This window comes from Abramis brama, assembly GCF_963993115.1.
Source record: "Abramis brama genome assembly, chromosome: 10".
Classification (NCBI taxonomy): domain Eukaryota; kingdom Metazoa; phylum Chordata; class Actinopteri; order Cypriniformes; family Leuciscidae; genus Abramis; species Abramis brama.
In genome coordinates this window covers 10,293,867-10,314,944 of record NC_139972.1, presented here as the reverse complement: position 1 = coordinate 10,314,944, position 21,078 = coordinate 10,293,867, and the positions used below count along the sequence as shown (strand labels likewise).

At 37.4% G+C, this 21,078-nt stretch overlaps 1 protein-coding gene across 3 annotated transcripts; it reads right to left on the bottom strand.

Annotated features, from left to right (window-relative positions):
- Positions 1–528: 528 nt before the first annotated feature.
- LOC311090142 (uncharacterized protein) lies at positions 529–18,094 on the bottom strand. Of its 3 annotated transcripts, XM_084125283.1 has the most exons (10): positions 18,007–18,094; positions 17,490–17,656; positions 16,717–16,870; positions 16,522–16,608; positions 16,098–16,268; positions 13,739–13,801; positions 13,526–13,582; positions 13,273–13,329; positions 11,268–11,336; positions 9,662–9,928 (listed from the first exon to the last, which is right to left on the bottom strand). In XM_084125283.1, the coding sequence occupies exons 2-10, from the start codon at positions 17,649–17,651 to the stop codon at positions 9,753–9,755; spliced, it is 996 nt and encodes a 331-aa protein (XP_083981409.1). In that variant the 5' UTR covers positions 17,652–17,656; positions 18,007–18,094; the 3' UTR covers positions 9,662–9,752. The 3 variants fall into 3 exon arrangements, with proteins under 3 accessions (XP_083981411.1, XP_083981409.1, XP_083981410.1); XM_084125285.1 differs by lacking the exons at positions 9,662–9,928; positions 11,268–11,336; positions 18,007–18,094 and adding exons at positions 529–654; positions 1,866–1,932 and having other exon boundaries at positions 17,490–17,790; XM_084125284.1 differs by lacking the exon at positions 18,007–18,094 and having other exon boundaries at positions 9,692–9,928; positions 13,273–13,326; positions 17,490–17,790.
- Between the last annotated feature and the right edge of the window lie 2,984 nt (positions 18,095–21,078).

The window sequence follows — 21,078 nt, the reverse complement described above, 5'->3', positions numbered from 1 at the left end:
AAGTATTCAGACCCCTTTAAATTTTTCAGTTTCATTTTGCTAAAATCAAAAAAGTTAATTGTATTTCTCATTATACACTCAGCACCCCATCTTGACAGAAAAAAAACTTTGAATTTATTAAAAAAATATCGCCATATTTTGAGTTAATTTCTGCATAAAAATAAGTTTTGATTACATTTCTAGTGACAAATATATATTTTATTTTCATAATATTCACTCAATGAATGTACATAATCACTCGCTTGCTCGTTGTTGCGAAGATTTTTTTAGATCTTGCCAGAATAATGTGAAACTGAAACGTTTTGGTTGAGTCACGTGACTTCAAGAAGGATGGGGAGTGGGTAGTTGTTAGAGTATCTGGATCAAGTTCACAGTAGCTGGCGGTAATGCGCTATCTATCTATCTATCTATCTATCTATCTATCTATCTATCTATCTATCTATGTGTGAAGGAGAGAGATGAGCTGTCAAGCTTTTACAAACACAGCATGTGTTCTCTGGTTTGCTACAAAGTGGGAGTCTTTCAGGCTTTTAATTTTTTTTAATATACTGTATAACAACATAAACAGCTTATGGTACAAAACAATGGGATTGAACATTTCCTTAATTCTTGGTGTTCTCCTCCGTCACCCACTGTGTCAGCCAAGTTTTCCCACTGTAATTAAAAGAGATTGTTATTAATTTAGGTCATTACATCAGCCATGAATTAAATTCAAAACAAACATGACAAGGTTAAGGGCAATGAGGAACAGCAAGCAACCCCTTCATTCAGTAGGTTTATAAACTTACAGTAACCTGATAACAGTCAATTGCCTGCCTATGGTAATATTTTGGTTAAGGTTTGAATATGCATTACCTACGGTGTAGCCATTTATTTGAAATCATATACCTCTGCTCTGAAGGTATCCACTGTAAAAGACCTCTGCAATTTGCTGCACAATAATAGTCTTGAAAATGTAGTCATGAAAGACCTCTCAAGTCTTTGGACTTTTGTAAATGCCTTTAACCAATGTGTGTTACTTTAGTATCCCAATGTCAACATCTAATCAAAATGCAATGTAAAGAAAAAGGAAATCCTTGCTCAGAATAAATTGGTGATTATGCCCAACATATGTCTCTCCATTATGGCAGTCAGGTTTATCTGCCTTAAGCACCACATAACTGATAAAATACACAAACACTGTAAAACTTTAACTAAAAGCTCATTGCCAAAAATTGTCCGCCCTCTTATGGGCCTGATGTGATAGCACATTTTGAAAAGTGAAACTCAGTCTCAGTTAGTTTTTTTTTCATAGTAGATCTCCGTTCCCTTGCGCTGTTTAGAGTGTATGTTTAACCTTTAGGCAGCATGCAACATATCATTATTTAGTATCATTATTCATATCATAATCCATCCAGTTAATCTCATGGTACCCACATGCACCAAATTATAATTCATTTAGATTTGAGCAAGAGCTTTGCACAAAATAAATTAAAGGCAAGCCACATATAGATGGCTATCCCAAATACAACCCGTTCAGTTAAGTGGCTGAAGCAATTATGGATGTTAAATGGACTTGCACTTATATAGTGCTTTTATAATTTTTTGGGACCACTCAAAGTACTTTTACAATGTTCATCACTACCACCCTTTTACACACACATTCATACAACACTGTTTGCAGACAGGCTTTGGAGATTGGATTCCCACGTATTCACACACCCAATGACACACTGGGGGAAAGTGTGGGTTCAGTGTCTTGCCCAAGGACACTTCGACACACTGAGCCACAGCCGCCCACAAATACAAGCCAAGGCTATTACTTTAAGTTTTGAAGTACTAAGAATGAGGCTACTCCAATCAAAACTATGATAAATTGTACATACCAGAGTGAACAGGGCTCTTCACTGGGTAGTAAGGTTCCCCTTCTAGGATGGATCCCATGGTTACATTCTGAAAGAGCAAAAAAAGTACATGAGTTTGACCTCATACATCCTCATCAATGTATTAAAAAATGATTTTCACAGGCAACACATGATATATTTATGACTTAAGTATATGACTTAAGTATATCTGGCTAAGGCAAAAGAATCACTGTATTTGAAATCTGATTTGAAATGGTGAAATGTTAATCTAGGAAAGCTTAATAACCTAATTCACTTGCCAAAAGTTTTTGCTTCAACATCTGTCAATCATCCTGTCAGAATTTTGAAACGTTATATTTCCCTTTAAGTAATATTTGAAAGGCAAGTTATCCAGACCTACATATTACAGGACCGGAGGACCGGTGGTGGGCTGGATGAGGGACTGGATGGGAGGAGGACTGGTGGTGGGCTGGATGAGGGACTGGATGGGAGGAGGACCGGTGGTGGGCTGGATGAGGGACTGGATGGGAGGAGGACTGGTGGTGGGCTGGATGAGGGACTGGATGGGAGGAGGACCGGTGGTGGGCTGGATGAGGGACTGGATGGGAGGAGGACTGGTGGTGGGCTGGATGAGGGACTGGATGGGAGGAGGACTGGTGGTGGGCTGGATGAGGGACTGGATGGGAGGAGGACTGGTGGTGGGCTGGATGGGAGGAGGACTGGTGGTGGGCTGGATGAGGGACTGGATGGGAGGAGGACTGGTGGTGGGCTGGATGGGAGGAGGACTGGTGGTGGGCTGGATGAGGGACTGGATGGGAGGAGGACTGGTGGTGGGCTGGATGGGAGGAGGACTGGTGGTGGGCTGGATGAGGGACTGGATGGGAGGAGGACTGGTGGTGGGCTGGATGAGGGACTGGATGGGAGGAGGACTGGTGGTGGGCTGGATGAGGGACTGGATGGGAGGAGGACTGGTGGTGGGCTGGATGAGGGACTGGATGGGAGGAGGACTGGTGGTGGGCTGGATGAGGGACTGGATGGGAGGAGGACTGGTGGTGGGCTGGATGAGGGACTGGATGGGAGGAGGGCTGGTGGTGGGCTGGATGAGGGACTGGATGGGAGTAGGGCTGGTGGTGGGCTGGATGAGGGACTGGATGGGAGTAGGGCTGGTGGTGGGCTGGATGAGGGACTGGATGGGAGGAGGACTGGTGGTGGGCTGGATGGGAGGAGGACTGGTGGTGGGCTGGATGAGGGACTGGATGGGAGGAGGACTGGTGGTGGGCTGGATGGGAGGAGGACTGGTGGTGGGCTGGATGAGGGACTGGATGGGAGGAGGACTGGTGGTGGGCTGGATGGGAGGAGGACTGGTGGTGGGCTGGATGAGGGACTGGATGGGAGGAGGACTGGTGGTGGACTGCTGGTTAGCACAACCTGTACAAATGGTACAAAAAGAGGAAATTATTCACCTCCTGTAATAAGAACAAATGTACCCTTTTTTTTCTAGCAGTGACTGTGCTCCATAAGGAAACATCCAGTACATTTGTCTTTTGTATTCTTCTGTCTATAAATGCTGCCCTATGGACTCTATGCTCTCTATAGAACTGAGGCGAGGCTGATTTTGTACTCTGGTGCAAATTGTAGGATCTCATTACCCCATGTGAAGTGGAGATATGTGTTTATAGTTTTTTGAAGTTGAATTGAGCAATGCATCTTGCTGTTGACTATTTTGCTATGTATGGCAGACAATCAGTGAGCTATGTGGCTCACTGACTAGTAAAAGAAACTAAGTCTGCAAACAACGGTTATTTTCATAATCTAAAAGATGATGTATGAATATATATATATATATATATATATATATATATATATATATATATATATATACAAATGTAAGACTCTGAAAGCAGAGCATTTTTTATTAAAAAATTATCAAAATCGTTGGTGATTAATTGTATAATTGATTAATAATCTCAAATATCAATTAATTGTCGCAGCTCTAAAAGAAAAACACTTTATAATAATGGTCTGTCATTAATAAGTAACTATGCAGGAAGTAATGCAGGACTAATGAGTATTACTACATTAACACTTCAGCTACTACAATTAATTAATATAGAAACAAGCTTAACTAATCAGTAAGTAATATCAAATTTAGGAGATAGTTCATTATTAGATAATCAATAATTACTTAATGAGATTTGCATAATTAAGAACTAATAGGTAATTATGACAAATTATAAAGAATTACTAATTAAATTAATTACTAATCACAACATTAACGTGTCTGAGACGTTAGCAATTGTCTTTTTTTACTCTCAACGTGGTCATAAAATGCATCGCTAAATACTCAAGGGTTACCTAGTCAGTCTTCAAGGACTACTAGTGATCTGGACTATTATTTTAAAGTAAAAAAAGATGCTTTTCACTTTAAAATAATGGTCCAGATCACTAGTAGTTCCTGCATAGTTAATTATTAATGACGGACCATTATTCTAAAGTTTTACCGAAAAACCTATTGGATAAAGCAAAGATCAAATTTGATGAACAGGTGAATAGCTATTTTTGGTCCACTGTGGTTTGCCCTGTGGCAGCGCTACCAAGACAATTCCCAACTGTAATTGCTGTGTCTGTGCCACATTTGTTTTTATGTTGACTGGAGTAAGATTTTAAATAATCGCACACACTTACTATTAATTAACACTTCATAGAGAGCCTTCATCCTGTCAAGGCATTTTTCAGAATGGTCGGACAGCTGCCATTTTTGGCTGGAGGACTTGTGCGGACCAGGTTTTCTGCTTCTTTGTTTTCTTTCCAATGAAGACTATGGCCTTGTACCCCAATCTGTTTAACTTTTCGACCTGAAAATAAAGATATATATTATATAATTTATACAGAAATATAAGCAATTATAAATGTCTGAAGCATTGTGGGCTGTAATTATGTAAATAATAATAACTACAGACGTTAAACACATACCAAGACAGATGCCTCATCAATAACATGAGAGGTGGTTTGGTTTTTGTTTTTGTTTTTCAACCACGTCTCCTTTCTGGCCTCAAATTTCTGGAGTTTTTTTGCCAGTCTTTGCTTTCTTGGCTGTACTGACTGGCAATATTTGCAGGTCTTGGTGGCCACACCAATAGCTGCTTTGCAACTCACGCAGGTTGTTATTGTTGACCCTCTTGGCATCTTAAAACTAGAATATAAAACAATCAACATTTAATGACAACATTTAATGACAACCAAAGTGACAAAGGCACTGCATTATTTAAGTGTTACATTGCAAATGTTTGTAATTTGGCCTACTTCAGTATTATCAGTAATGTCAGACAACACTCCATGTGTGTTTCATATTTTTTATGCAACAATAACCCATACTCCATAGTTGATTTCTGTTTTCATCTAGGTATTGGCGTCAATAAAGTTTTCAACTTATATAATTCTGACCTCGGTTAGCACATTGCTGCCAACTGCAGCTAACGTTAAATGCGGTGGCTAATAATAATGCTGGATAAACCCCTATGTCATTAGATACATTCCTATAAATTAATGGTGATAAATAATTAATGAATGATGGCTTAGACAGCGCTAACTAACTTTATTATTCAGGTTCCGTAAGCATATGTTCATATCAGTACGTGTATTCATTACCTACCTTTGAGGTTGTACAGTATGATGGTGGCGGAGAGAGCGGACACCCCACCCCTCACTCAGTTGTCAATCTGCTGACCTCTGTGCCTCTGTGATAGGGCAACCCACTTGTCAATCAGCGACCTCTCGCAGCTACGTTGCCCACACGTAAAAACGTGATGCCACTTTTGTGACACTGTTTATATCAAAAGAAAAATTATACGATTAATTATTTTTTCAACCTCAGACTCATTGGTCTTGGCTCATTTTCTGTGAAGAATATATTTCAGAACACATTTTCAATGACCATTTTCAATGACCACACACTGTACAGCCCCCACCCCCCATTTATATTACACGAACGATGTTCGGGACCACTCCTCCTCCTCCTGTCAGGGCCTGCTGTTATTGTGTGTGTGTGTGTGTGTGTGTGTGTGTGTGTGTGTGTGTGTTCTTGTATATGGTTTATGAGGGCACAAATGTGTATAAAGACATGGGTATTTATAAACCAAAGACACTGTGTCCTCATAAACCAAATGACTTACAAACATACTAAATGGTGTTTTTTTAAATTTTCTGTGACTGGTTTATGCCAGGATGACCTAAGTTAGTTAGTTAGTTAGAAGTTAGAAAACTTTATTAATCCTTGTGAGGGGAAATTCGTTCGCCACCATTGCACATTACAGACAAATAAAACATTTCAACACATACAAAAAAAAAAAAAAAAAATTACACAACTTCATTAAAAAACCTAACTGCATTCGGATTAAAAGACCTTCTAAATCGCTCTGTAGAACACCGAGGCATTACTAATCTTCCACTAAATGAACTTTTTAATCCACTAAAAATACAATGTAGTGGATGACCTTTGTAACACATAATTTTTTTTAATTTTGACCTTGTGCTCTTCTCCACAGTAACCTCAAGTGAATCAGGATTTAGGCCAATAACCGATCCAGCTTTTCTAATCAAATTATTGATCCTATTCTTATCATCTACAGTGATACTGCATCCCCAACAGAGGACTGCATAAAACAAAACACTAGCCATGATTCCCTGATTTCACTAGTTCACACTTACAAATAAGTCAGATAGAAATAAATGCGTATTTGGCGTGCTGTCCGAGGAGAGGGCTCCAGGCTCGGTATTATTAGATTTTAGTAGACAAAAAAGTGTGTGCAGTGCTTTATTGGATATTTTTGTTATTCAGCCAGTGTTCGTGGGTCTGGTGGACCCGCTGCATTTTGGGGTTTATAATTCAACATAATATAAAAATGTATGTTAAAATACTCAACAGATGTTTATTTTATCCCAGTTACAAGCAATATAAACAGCATATATGGTTAATATTTTCTCTTTACCTTTGTTAGATCACATTTAAGAATTGCAACCTTGTGTGGGAATGGCAGGAGTAGAAACAAAACTCACTTTTGCACTCACACTCTCTCACATTTACATACAATCTCTCTCTCACACACGCACACCCTCACGCACACCCTCACGCACACACACACGCACACACACACGCACACACACACACACACACACACACACACACACACACACTTGAAGCCCTCGAAGTGCTTTCTGAACCTAAGCCATGTCATAGGGCACATGTCCAAAATGTGAAAAAATTAAAACTTTGTCATATAGCTAAACCAAATACATCACTGGAAAGGTCTTGACCTGGAGAGTAACATATATCAATTTGAAGGTTCTATAGTATTACTGCTTTGAGATATTGACCTCTGAACCTTAACCTCAGGGCATATTTGAAGGCTTATAATTATGGAACAAAAAGGGTTACGGACATGAGACCAACTATTAGAGAAAGGTGTTTACATGGGTTATAAGTTGAGTAGTCATAGTCATAGTCACCAAGGGGTGGGGGGGGACTATGGTGTGAAAATAAAAAATCCCCCTTTGAACAAGACAATATTTAAAGTCTGATGCCAAAAATGTGTTTAACATCCCCTCAAACCCCTGGAATGCCACCAATTAAGTATTTATAACTTCCAATTTTAGGGAAAACCCTGTTTTTTAAAAAAAACTACAACTCCCTAGACCCCTCTTTAGTACTTGTGTTGACATCAGCACCCCAGTTGTAGTTCCACCGTTTTAGGGTCGTGCTAGGGTTGTGAAAACATGTATCTACCCAATATATCAAATATCACACACTGTCTAATAAATAATTATACTACATGTATATGATCTATGCTAAGAAAAGACAAAAATGTTTGCTTAATGACTATATTTTAACTAAAACAGGAGACCAGCGCGCCAACTGCTCTGCTCACGTGACGCAAAGCGGACTGAGTGTCCTCATCTCCATAGTAACGGCCCATGTTGCTACTTCCGCTATGAAAAATGTAAAAAAACAAACAAAAAAAAACACACACAGACACACACACACACACACACAAATACATTTGTTTTTCATAACTGAAGGCGTGATTTTTAAAAACGTCATATTTGACGTCAGTCTACTGTGGTGCTGCGTTATAAAACACATTATCTTTAAGACAAGAGATATTTAATTGTCCGCCGTTTTTGTTTTCCCGACAGGAACCTCGAGTCACATGATTGAGACAAAACATAGACAAAAATGTAACAATCACACAGTTTGAGAAAGAAGTTACATTTCCCCTTCGACACTATCTTTTTAACATCGGGCTTGACAGCTGTTCTCAGGAATATGAATATACATTCTCATGAATATGAAGCCTAAAATATCGTTTTCGCCCTTGCCTTTGGCTTGCTCAGTTGGGGATATTTTGGGGATATTTAATTTTATTCTATCAATCAATAAATTCCACTAGAAACAAACTTTGTTGTATTATTTTATTTTAATACTGTGAAGCTGCTTTGATACAATCTGTATTGTGAAAAGCGCTATACAAATATACTTGATAAATGATAAAATGATAGTGGCTTGCTATCGTACAGGTGATATGATTAAGTTAACACTGACAAAGGCTAAAAAATAACATACATTTTAAAGGCAAATTGATGTATGAATAATAATATATTACTTATAATAATAATATAATAATTATTAATAAATATTAATAAAATAATATTTTAATTTTACAAGAGCATCTGGCCCTGATAGTGTCTGCTTAGAAAAGTTCTGGCCCTCGGACAAGTGTAGTTGATGACCCCTGCCTTAGAACATAGGCCCTAATACTTATTACAGACTTACTTGAAAGGAACAACACACACAAAGGGATAAAACAGGAAATTGAATTAAAGAGAAAAGAAAGAAAGAAATAAAGAAATAAAGAAAGAAAGAAAGAAAGAGAGAGAGAGAGAGAGAGAGAGATGTGCCACACGTGCTAGATACGTGTGTGTGCCACAGCCTGAGACAGCAGGTGAATGTGTGTTTCCCTACTGTCCACCCCAGTGACCCTCAGTGTTATTATGTGTGTGTGTTAAAACACTGTAATATAAAATGTTCACATATATTATAATTTGTATATATGTTAAAACACTGTGGTGTGAAAATGTTCACAGATATTATATTGAATTGAATTAGAGAGAGAGAGAGAGAGAGAGAGAGAGAGAGAGAGAGAGAGAGAGAGAGAGAGAGAATTAATATTCTAACATGTGGAAACATAAGTTGGAATAGCGGAATACCTGTACCTGTGGTAATAAAATGGAGAAGGGTTCAAACTGCTATTGTTTATTATTTCTGTTAGTATTATGTGAAACCTGTACGAACGTTTGGTTACATTAAAGATGATTAAAACCATATTAAAGTTAAAATCTATAAATATATTTTAAGTTCTCCTCTTAGGTTATTAACTATTAGTAGTATTACTTTTAAGTAGACAATTATTAGGCCTATTGGTAGTCAATTTGTTCAACATTGAATCTAATATTACACAAAACGGAAGCAATGCCAACTAGGTGGCTTCAGTGATAGCAACGTCCATAAACCATTTAACATTTTTTTAAAAAATTGTAGTGTTCAACTGTATACTAAAGTTTCCACAAATATCACAAACCATCTTTTCAATATAATTTTTGCCAAGCATCTCCCAGTGACAGCAAGACTCTTAAACATGTAAAGTTATGATGAAGGTTAGGTCCTTGATAAAACTCAGCCCTACTGAACAAATGATGAAACAGATATATATATATATATATATATATATATATATATATAAAAAAACAAGTAGACTCAATTCAGAACAATATAACTTTATTGGTCCCTTTATTTTTGTGTGTGTGGATGGGTTGGGGCCATCAACATAGTAAAACTACTCAAACAAGTTATCTTCAGGGTGTTTGCATGGTGTTTTGACAGTGAAGGCACATGTTTTTTTTAAAGCTACATGCCGTATGTGACCATGATTGGCACACTGTGCACTGGGACCATGAACGCCACTTCTTTTTAGCATTTTTCATCTTGTCATCAAAATGGACACGGCAGATACAGCACAAATTGCCTCCATCTACCAAAGGAAAACCACAAATAACCAGTTAGTTGAAATCATACTCATCACAAACATCTCAAAGGCAGCTTGTTCATTTTTAACTGTTGCCAAAGGAATATGTGGGTATTGCACATCAATTAATCTCAGATCTTGCTGGTAATCAATCAAGATAAAAGCAGGTTTTCCTGGGTTCAATTTCAGAAAGCGGCTTTAGTATTTCGGGTTAGGCACCCTGAAATAAGGAAAACTCATGACACAGTTCTTCAGCTTCTTCCAGAGCTTAAAGGAGAACTCCGGTCAATTTTAACATTGAGCTAATTTTTTTGTACATTTGGAGTGCTGTCAATACAGAGAACAACGACAAAAATCGGTGTTGCCTACACCGAGTTATTCTATTTTTAAAATTTGCACCCTGTTGACTTCAATGGGGCAAGTACTAAACCTGCTTTTAGCCTCTAAGTCCAAAGTAGTCGATTGCAGAGTTCACACGCATAGGTTTAATACCTATGATCACGCGCATGAACTCGGCAATTGACTACTTTGGACTTCAACCGAAAAACAGGATGTAAACAAAGGTATTTGCGCTGGCTTAAATAACATAATTTTTATTCATATCTTTCACATCTACTGCAGTCAGACTCACTCGTGTTCACTCTGAAGGAATCACTCACATTTTCTGTGCACTTGTAATGACACATCAAGGATGTTAAGAGGCTAAAAGCAGGTTTAGTACTTGCCCCATTGAAGTCAACAGGGTGCAAATTTTAAAAATAGAATAACTCGGTGTAGGCAACACCGATTTTTGTCGTTGTTCTCTGTATTGACAGCACTCCAAATGTACAAAAAAATGAGCTCAATGTTAAAATTGACCGGAGTTCTCCTTTAACATTGTTGCAGGTTTATGATTACTAATCGTAATGTCATAACTGATACTGAAAAATTTGTTTTGTAAAAGAATATCCTAGGCAACATCCTTTGCACTCTCAATATATTTATACGTTACAGAGATTGGAATAAGGCTGTTAATTTCTTCTGTAAATTCTGCCTGGAATCTGCCCCTTGAAAGATTTAAAAGTAAATCTAGTTAAATGCTGTTTCATCCTAAAAGGATTGGAGACCAATTTGTCACAGTCTAGTGTTTTTTTTTCCTTTTTAAAAGGTCTTAGTCCATGCTTCTGTTTCCATATCTATTCTTAATGTAGTATTGTAATCTGTTGAAACTGCCTCTTTTTGTAGATTCATAGATTATATAGATTCACTGCTAGTCTTGGCCAGGTCTATTACGAGGAAGAGCTCATTTGTCTCAATGGGACTGACTGTTAAATACAAATAAACACAATGTGGAAAGATACAGTACCTTTATCTGCAGTCATCACAATGGCTACAGTAGTGGCTGTTTCTAAGGACCCTTCCATCAGCTGTACACCTAAAGTACATAAAACACAACAACAACTTAATTACAAATTCATAATTCAACTTGTCAGCATTAATACTGTCAATAGTTAATTAGTAAATCATTGATTAAAAATACAGTTCCATTATTTGCATATAAATTCAATTCAGTCAATTCAAAGTGTAAAATTATCAGAATATCAACCTTATATATACTGTTTAATGTCACCTGGATAAATACTGTATTTATAAATTGTAATTTTCAAACAAGTGAGCTTTTCTCTTTGTGTCAAATGTCAATGGCAGACTTCTCAGAACAATAGGCCTTTATCACACTTCCTGCTTCCGGAACGCGGAGTAGGGATAAAGAACTTACGGTCAATAGTATTTCTCTATAAGGATTTAAATATTCAGCCTTAATGTCTAAACCATCCCAGGTAGCCTGACTACTATGGAAGGAATATCCTGCCAAATTTAAATACATAAATTAAATGATTAAAATGAAAATTAAAACCATATTAACGATTTCATTACAGAAAACAGCACGCAAAATATGTGACAAAATTGAGAATGAAATTAAATGATTTCATTTTCACAGCATTATCCCTGTCAAATTGAAAAATAAAATGCAATTGGTGATTTCACATTTCATTTTCACTACAGTCTCGCGGCAAGACTGCCAATATTAAAATGAAAAGCCAAACGTGAAAAAGAAACTACAAATACAGTTTTTATAATGCTCTTTAGTAATGCTCACGCAATAATAGTGACACAATTCAAATACAAATGTAAATTTTCGTTTTCATTTTAATTCCTCTTTTATTTCAGTTTTCATTTTCATTTTCAAAGACAACCTGCATGCAAATTCTATGTTAATGAGTGGGTGTGGCTTATTCTAGTAACGGCGCTGAGACACGCCTTCTAGCCAAGTCATCGATATCCCGCATGAGTTGAATGTGTGAAACGAAATTATTTAAATGTGATTATATTGTAATCGAGACGACGAGATATGGCGAAATCTGTTAGTGAGCTTTTGCGGGAAGCTGCCGCAGCATTAGAACATGGAAACAACCAGCCTGACCATGTTAGTTATGATGTTAGACTCAGACTAGACCATAATCGACGATGAGGTTCATTCATGTATTAGGCTGTTTTGGAAATTCAACTATTTGGGTGTACAAAGGTCTTAGTAACACAGTTTCTACAATAATTTTAGCCAGACATTAATACCCGCTAGCTTTAACCGAGAACCTCGGCCAATGTTTCATATTCGCGTCATGCCTAACAACGCCCTTCAGCCGTGACTTATTCAGATACAGCACTAGCCTGTATATCTGTCCGCTGTTACGTGTCTTTTGGTTATTTTAAGTTTGTGTACTAAAAGAATCACAATGCTGATTTTCATTTCCACGCGCACGAGACATCTAGCCTTTATATATGATATCTATGGAGGCAGTGAGCTTGATACTTGATACTTTTGCCTTCTTGGCCGTTTTAAAAACTTTTTGTCGACTTGGTCCCAGACTTAAAACTCTTTATAAAATCAATTTGTAGGTCACGGTTTAGCTCTATAACAACAATGGCAAGCTACACACGCAGCTGTTGTAGTGTACCGGGTTGCTCTACATCAGGACGTAGACAGCCAAAACGTTATCTCAGCTTTCACGCTTTCCCGAAGGAGGAAACACTCCGCAAGTCTTGGGTTAGATTAATACGTTTATTATTAGATTAACCACATCGTCATAGGTGACTTCAGGCAGGTTGCAGATAGACTTGGTCAGGCAGTAACTATCGGACTCCCCCATTGTAAAACGCTAACCGGAAGACTTGTATTCCCTACTAAAAGACGTACTTCCGGTCTTCAATTGTTGCGTGACATAGGCCTATTGTTTTAACTAAGTTCGAACTTAAGCAATACCAAAAACTGATTTGTAGCATTTGGTAAAATGTCTAACAAATAGAAAAAATACCATTTTCACACATGGCCTCTAAAATTTCCTCCACTGCCTTCGTCTGGATGCCATCTGCTGTGTTTGGTGATATGAAAACATTAAACCATCATACAAAGGTGAAAATTTAATCTTTTGATTTAATATTATTGAAATAATATATACCATGGTTAAATGTGCTGTGCAATGTCCAGTTACATATCTAGTAAACTATGCTCCTTAAGTTTAATGTTATACATTTATTTAAAGATAAAATAAAAACAACTCAGCGTACCTTCTGCATCCACATGCTCAGACATTCCCTCTGCCATGTCAGTGGGGTTGCATTGTGCTGCAAAAATGTATATTTTGATTTAATATTACTACAATAATGTATACATTGGTTAAATGTGCTGTGCAATGGCCAGTTACACATCTAGTAAACTATGCTCCTTAAGTTTAATGTTATACATTTATTTAAAGATAAAATAAATACAACTCAGCGTACCTTCTGCATCCACATGCTCAGACATTCCCTCTGCCATGTCAGTGGGGTTGCATTGTGCTGCATCTGATGTATATTTTTTAGGAAAAAAAAAACAAAAAAACAATTGTGTAATATGAGCATAACAAATAATTAGACTTCCTTCATTACTGGAAAAAATAATAATCACACAGCAGTATCAATTAAGGAATATTATTTGCAGGAGTTATATGCATAGAATTTAATTAGCATGAAAAAAAAAAAGAAAACCATTGACAAGGGCCAGTCACTAGTCACATTTAACTAAAAAGCTATAGATATTCTGGAGATGTGCCTTTTTAGAAATTATGTAGCATTATAATGACAAAAATAGAAATAGTGTCACATCCTTTACTAACTGTCAAAGACACATACATATTCTGTAACCAGAATCATTTTTAATTCAATTTTAGTTATATAGCGCCAATTCATAATAAAAATTATCTCAAAGCACTTTTCAAGCAGAGTAGGTCTAGACCATACTCTTTATAATATTATTAACAAAGACTCAACAATTCCACTACTGTAGGGGTTAACTAATGTTAAAGCTGCCGTCTGTAGGATTTTTTTTTTATCATATTCATTGAAACCGACACTATGCTCCAACAGAAAAACATAAATCAGCCGGTTATAGAAAAATAACCGCGCTTCCACCTCCACCTGGAGCCTGTTATTTGTTTAACAAAAATACACTGCTCCCGGTTCTTCTGGTCCAATCAGCGCAGGGTGAGAGTTGTCAATCACAGTTCATGCCCACGCCACAGATCCTCCCTCCCCTCTCGCGCACGTTACAATATCACTTGCACACGCCTGAAGTTTGCTGGTGTGTTGGATTGTACGAAGCATGATGGCGGAGAGAAAATCTATCTAGAAAATCTAAGCTCATGGGAGTGGGGGAGGGGCATGAGAGTTGTAAACATTCAAAAACAATTCTATGTTCACTCAATCTTCCAGGGTTGCCGACTGCAGCTTTAACATGTAAACTTATCAATAAGAGCCCCATCTGATGATGCAGATGACCAAGCTGATTGATCAATGTTGCCAGTGCGACTCGACCAGAATGTATAAGATTTGTAAGTTTGAGGCCCCGAGTTACTATCTTGAGGCCACGAGTAGTTACTATCTTGAGGCCACGAGTTAATATCTTGAGGCCACGAGTTAATATCTTGAGGCCACGAGTTAATATCTTGAGGCCACGAGTTAATATCTTGAGGCCACGAGTTAATATCTTGAGACCACGAGTAACTATCTTGAGACCACGAGTAACTATCTTGAGACCACGAGTAACTATCTTGAGGCCAAGAACTATTATCTTGAGGCCACAAGTTACTATCTTGAGGCCAAGAGTTACTATCTTGAGGCCACAAGTTACTATCTTGAGGCCAAGAATTACTATCTTGAGGCCACAAGTTACTATCTTGAGGCCACGAGTAGTTACTATCTTGAGGCCAAGAGTTACTATCTTGAGGCCATGAGTTAATATCTTGAGGCCACGAGTAGTTACTATCTTGAGGCCATGAGTTAATATCTTGAGGCCACGAGTTACTATCTTGAGGCCACGAGTTACTATCTTGAGGCCACGAGTAGTTACTATCTTGAGGCCATGAGTTAATATCTTGAGGCCATGAGTTAATATCTTGAGGCCACGAGTTACTATCTTGAGGCCACGAGTAGTTACTATCTTGAGGCCGCAAGTTACTATCTTGAGGCCATGAGTTAATATCTTGAGGCCACGAGTTACTATCTTGAGGCCACGAGATACGTGCTAGAAACAGTCAGTTAAATATTTGGGTTCTACTGTTCTGGAACAACCCTTGGAAGGCCAAACAATGTAGTTTGGCTTTTGAACGAAAAACACAGCATCTCGATGACATGGCGGCGCCAGCGAGGATAAAAGTTACACCTTTTTTAGCGTATACATTTGGGCGGTGTTATGAAACTGCCCCACACACTGACATAGAGATGTGGGGGCATTTTAAGTGTTTCAGGAAGGTGTGGCTGAACCGTAACTTTTACAAAGAATATTTGAGACTTTGTAACTACAGATCTTGCACTAACAGCTACATAATACACTTAAGAAATAGGAAAACAAGAAATTGCATCATATGATCTATTTAAGAGGCAGAGGCAAACCTTAAGCAAAACCATGACTACACCTGGGCGACCATCGTCCTTGACAGGTTGGGGTGAAGGGACAGAGAGATACAATGGCCCAGCACTATACAAAGACTTAAATGTAGGCCTGTATTATTCTTTGGCTAACTTATTTTCACCACTTTGTATAGAGCCAAATGGTCTGCCAAAACACAAGTGGAGAAAGACAACCACTGGTAATTTCACTTACCTATTTCAAATGTAATCTCCTCTGCTGCTTGCAATATTCTTACCAATTGGTTCCTTCCATAAAAGGAAGGCTTTTTCAGGGTAAGGCTATTGGGCAGTCCAGAAACTCTAATGACCAAGCCCTGATTCACTAGGGACTGGTAGGGGACCCTTCCAGTACCTCCGGCCTCCTCTTAAAGACATGGGCACACATATGTTAAACAATGTTACACAGTTGGACAATTGTGACCCTCCCTTCTAGTTGTTAGCCAGTGTAAAGGTTGCAAACAGTCATTTTGGTAAGGTGACAATCTAATGGTTGATGGGCAAACATTAGATAATTTATTTATTTGATAATAATACCATGGATTCATGAAGGTATAATAGGTTATCAAGATAAGCAGTTTCTTTACATCCTTTTTAAAAGTATTTGAAATTATGCTTACTATATTTTTGGTTGAAGAGATCTTTTACTTTTCCCACCAAAACAGAGACGTGTTCTCTGGCACTGGGCATTGCGGCTGAGGAGCTGGCTACAGATGCAACAACAGACAACAATTAATTTCATAAAACTGTATTATGTAAATTTGCACTATTATGGGCCTGAGACCATTTCTGTGGATTTTAATATAAACCAATACCTTTGAAATGCAGTGCAAAGTTGTTCACTGTATCAGATTTATCAAGGAAATCAGTGGCTCCTCTGCTGCTGATTTCAAAAACCTCTAATGAGGACTTTTGACGATCAAAGGACAAGATGGCTGTTTCCACACCTAACTCCTCAAGCTTGGACACCTTTACAATATTTAGATAAAGAAGACAACCGCAAAAATTGTAAAAAAAAATGTATTATACACAAAATAGACAAAACTTACTTTTAAAAATCCAACATACACTGAGGAAACAACTCATAACAGGGCTTGGCAATTTTTTTTTTTTTTATTATTTATCCTTTATTTTACCAGGTGATGTCCCATTGAGATAGTCAAATCTCTTTTACAAGGGAGCCCTGGGGAGGGCTTGGTCTTGGCAATATATGAAAACAGTGTTGTCACACGTGGCAAATAAGTGGTCAGGGACCACCAGGGTTACAATAACTATACATTAGCTGTGTTTTTATATGCAACTAATAATTTGACTCATAGACATTTGTGACTACTAATGCTTCAATTGACCACCTTGATCTGAATAGACTAGCCTGTGAGAATATTTGATGTTGAAAGCCTTGTAAACAAAAATCAGATGGAATATTAATTTGGAATAAACTCATTTGAAATTATGATAAAATCTACAGATAAACAATCCAGTTGTCTAAAACAATGTTCTGCACACATTACAATTGCTGTTGATCATCCTTCCATCTAATTATGTAAGAATATCACTAATGCTTAATAAATGAATCCTCTTTCCAAACCTCTAACTTCATCTTCTTGAGGTGCATTTTTATCCGGGCATCCCTCATCTCAGGGCTTAGGTCCTGTGCCTCCCCATGTGCCCTCAGTGCTGCTGCCTCCTCAACATACTTCTTTTTTTCTTCTTCCCCCAATGTGGCCCACCTTCCCTTAATATCATTCATTGTTCCTGAGGAAAAAATAGATGCACAGAAAACTTAACACAAAGTCAGCATCTTCTTTTTAAAGTAAATTTACATGACGACAATCAGTCGAAAACACTGGTTTTGGGTTGTGAAAAACCCACTTCTCTGTAACAACTCTGTAAAAACAAAATAACGTGAAATAGATCAACTGATGATTCTTTTGCAACTTGCGTGAGTAAAGTACTTGCTAAATACTATCATGAAAATCTGTTTCATCATGACCTTACATGACCCTCATGAAACTGATTTCAACAGGTTGTACAAAAACAAACAATTTAGTATAAAAATTAAAAGCAGTCGTTAAAGATGCTATAAGCGATCTTGGTTGGCGTACCTCTTGTTGATGTTTGAGCTAACACACAAAATGGAGGCTAGCTAGACCCTCTCTCCTTCTCATCCATGCAATAACCCCCCAAACCCACCCCACAACATTCTTGTCGGTTATTGGCTGGAACAGTTTGTTATGTTTTGTGCTGCTGGTCACTCTGTATGTTGCTCAGTTTGTGGAGCGTGGGATGTCTGCAGAGACTGTTTTTTTTTAACAGTGTGTTCAGTGTGTTGCGATATGTGAAAAATAAAACGTTTCAGCCTAAAAAAACGTGCAAGAATGCTTATAGCACCTTTAAATTGTGTTTCTCACCTTTGTTTTTCAATATATCTCTACAAAAAAGATTATAAGGCGACAACTCTCGAATGTGAGTTTTGGCCTTTGATGGCCGGGGCTCAGATGAAGCATTTTGTGACCTTTTGTAATTACCGATCCAGTTCTGAAAAACAAAAAACAGCAAAAGGGCATTACACCAATTAAACTGAATGTTAACAAAACACTTAATTTATACAAGCAGTGCAACCAAATGATATATATATATATATATATATATATATATTTGACATGTTGTTTGTTAGTGTAGCACTAAAGTAAACCTTACTTCTATGACACTGGTGTCCAAACCAGTAGCCGATGCAGCTCTAGGAATTAATTCAGAACCAACTCGTGTCATTCCTTTTTCAAAGAATGACCTCAGGGTTTCCTTCTGAATTCCATTAATGGGAGTTCTCTCTTGTTAAATAATAATGAAGAAAGAAAAAGCTAATCAGTAATAAATAAGTAATAAAAAAAGACAGTGTTGCAGATCATACAATCGTTTTCAGACACTCTTGCCTAATGCTTCTAGATTAGCAACTGTAAGGCTTACCTCTCTGGGCCATCTTCAACCTAAAACATAAACATAGAGAAACTGGCACAAGAAAGATTTGTGGACAATGAATTCCAAACAGCCCAAAACCAAATTTTGTCTTGTTCAACAAAAACATGAAGCTTAAAAAAAACTTACCACTTACCACAGAAGTTCTTGTAAAATTAAATATATGCTGTAAAAGGGAGACAAAAAGTTAGGTAAATAGATATTAATGTGACACAGGCAGGCAGAAAAATATTTAGACAGACCTGTGCATTTGGGTTTTATTTTTCAAGTTCAGTGTCGAGGACACCAATAAATGGGACACAGACACCACAGTATATTTAACGTTAACGTTACTTCTAATAAATTGTCAGTGTTCCTCTTTTGCATTAATGTAATTGTAAGCTTCCTCGTGTGGGATCAAATAATGTAGCCAAGCTTTGTTCAAACCCACAGAACTTTATTTTACATTCTAGTCAATATTCCAAGGTTTCCAAACAGCCATAAAATACGTCTTGGGTTTGAATATTTCACTCGAGTCAGTATGGGTAACGTTGGGCCTATGGCTTCAGTGAAGCGTTATCGAGCATACACAATATATGGAATAAGCCTTACTGTCAATGTGTAAAAAGCCATTTTTACAGTTTAACTTTGCGTTTAACTATAAACTAAATTCCCCCATTAGCTTCAGAAATAAAAAATATGCTTATTAGCAAATTTAATGCTCACATAAAGCATGTAAAGTAGAGACAGGCTAATAATATGGCCTAGCTATAACGTTTGCAGACACATATCGCAATGCGCGTATTTCATGTAAATGTAGTAGCCTACTCAGAAATATGGAAAGATTATTAAAATTATTAATAAAAACGAGTGCTGCAAAATGATGGCTTCATTGTCGTTTTCTTTACTCAAAACCAATATAATAAAAGGCAAAGCAAATGCTAAGTACATTACATGTACATTACATTATGAATTTCTCATCACAGATTTGGCATTTACAAACGCATCTGGGATATTAATCACATCTTCATTATGTAACATCGTATCTGATGTACAGTACTGATTAAGACGAATGCAATGCATAATTCATTAAACAGACATGAAGGGTTTAAATTACCCAAATGCACACATATCAGATAGGCCTATGCTACTCTGAGACAACATTCGTAAACACTCACTCAAATAATATTAACATACGACGATTTATAATGCTACCATTATTTGGTAGTATAATAATGGATAGGAATTTTATAATACGATATAATATTATTATAATATATAATAATGTATATTATTATCAGCTTCTATAATGCTACCATTTACCCATGCTAACCATGTGCGCTCAGGCAGACTAACGTACGTTAACGTTAAGTTTAAATTATGTCATGATATTCATATAGTAAAACAGACAGTATTGCATCAAACATAGTTTATACTAAAACGTAAGTTTGTTGTGTGCACTATGTGTTGCATTTATCTGGAAAGAAGTAACTTTTGAAATAGATTAAAGATTAATAAAAACGAGGGCCGCGAAATTATGTCTTCCTCTTCTTTACCTGTTCTTTACTCAGAATGAAGCGCATGACGTCGGACGACATGACGCAAGTTTTCCCCAACTAATTCACTAAATGCATATAACGTTATTTTTTTACATAAAGCACAAATAAGAAATTAAACAGTATTTGAAAGTATTAGACAATTAACATTTTACTATATTATAAAGAAATGCACAAACATACACGGCTATGCCTAGGCTACTCGTATTACATCAACAATCATGTCACGCTCACGCAATACGATTTGTATGTATTGTTTTCTCTTATTGGCTAATTAATTACAGCTTAAAGGCTTAGTTTAATCATTTTAATGGTCTTACCTGAAGATATCAAGCTGGAAATGTCGCAACGTTACCGCGTCGTCCAGTACATTATTTGTGAGTGATCAACCATGTGGATGGATAATAACAGCCTTCTGAGCCTTCTAGTAGTCCTGCTCTTGTACATTTGTGGGTGATTAACCATGTGGATGGATAATAACAGCCTTCTGAGCCTTCTAGTAGTCCTGCTCTTGTACATTTATGGGTGATTAACCATGTGGATGGGTGATAACAGCCTTCTAAGCCTACTAGTAGGCGGAGGAGCCCCCTTCTGGCCCATATATATCAGCTGATAACCGCTGATAACGCCCATTCAATCGTGTGATCACAATCGAATCGGGTGTTC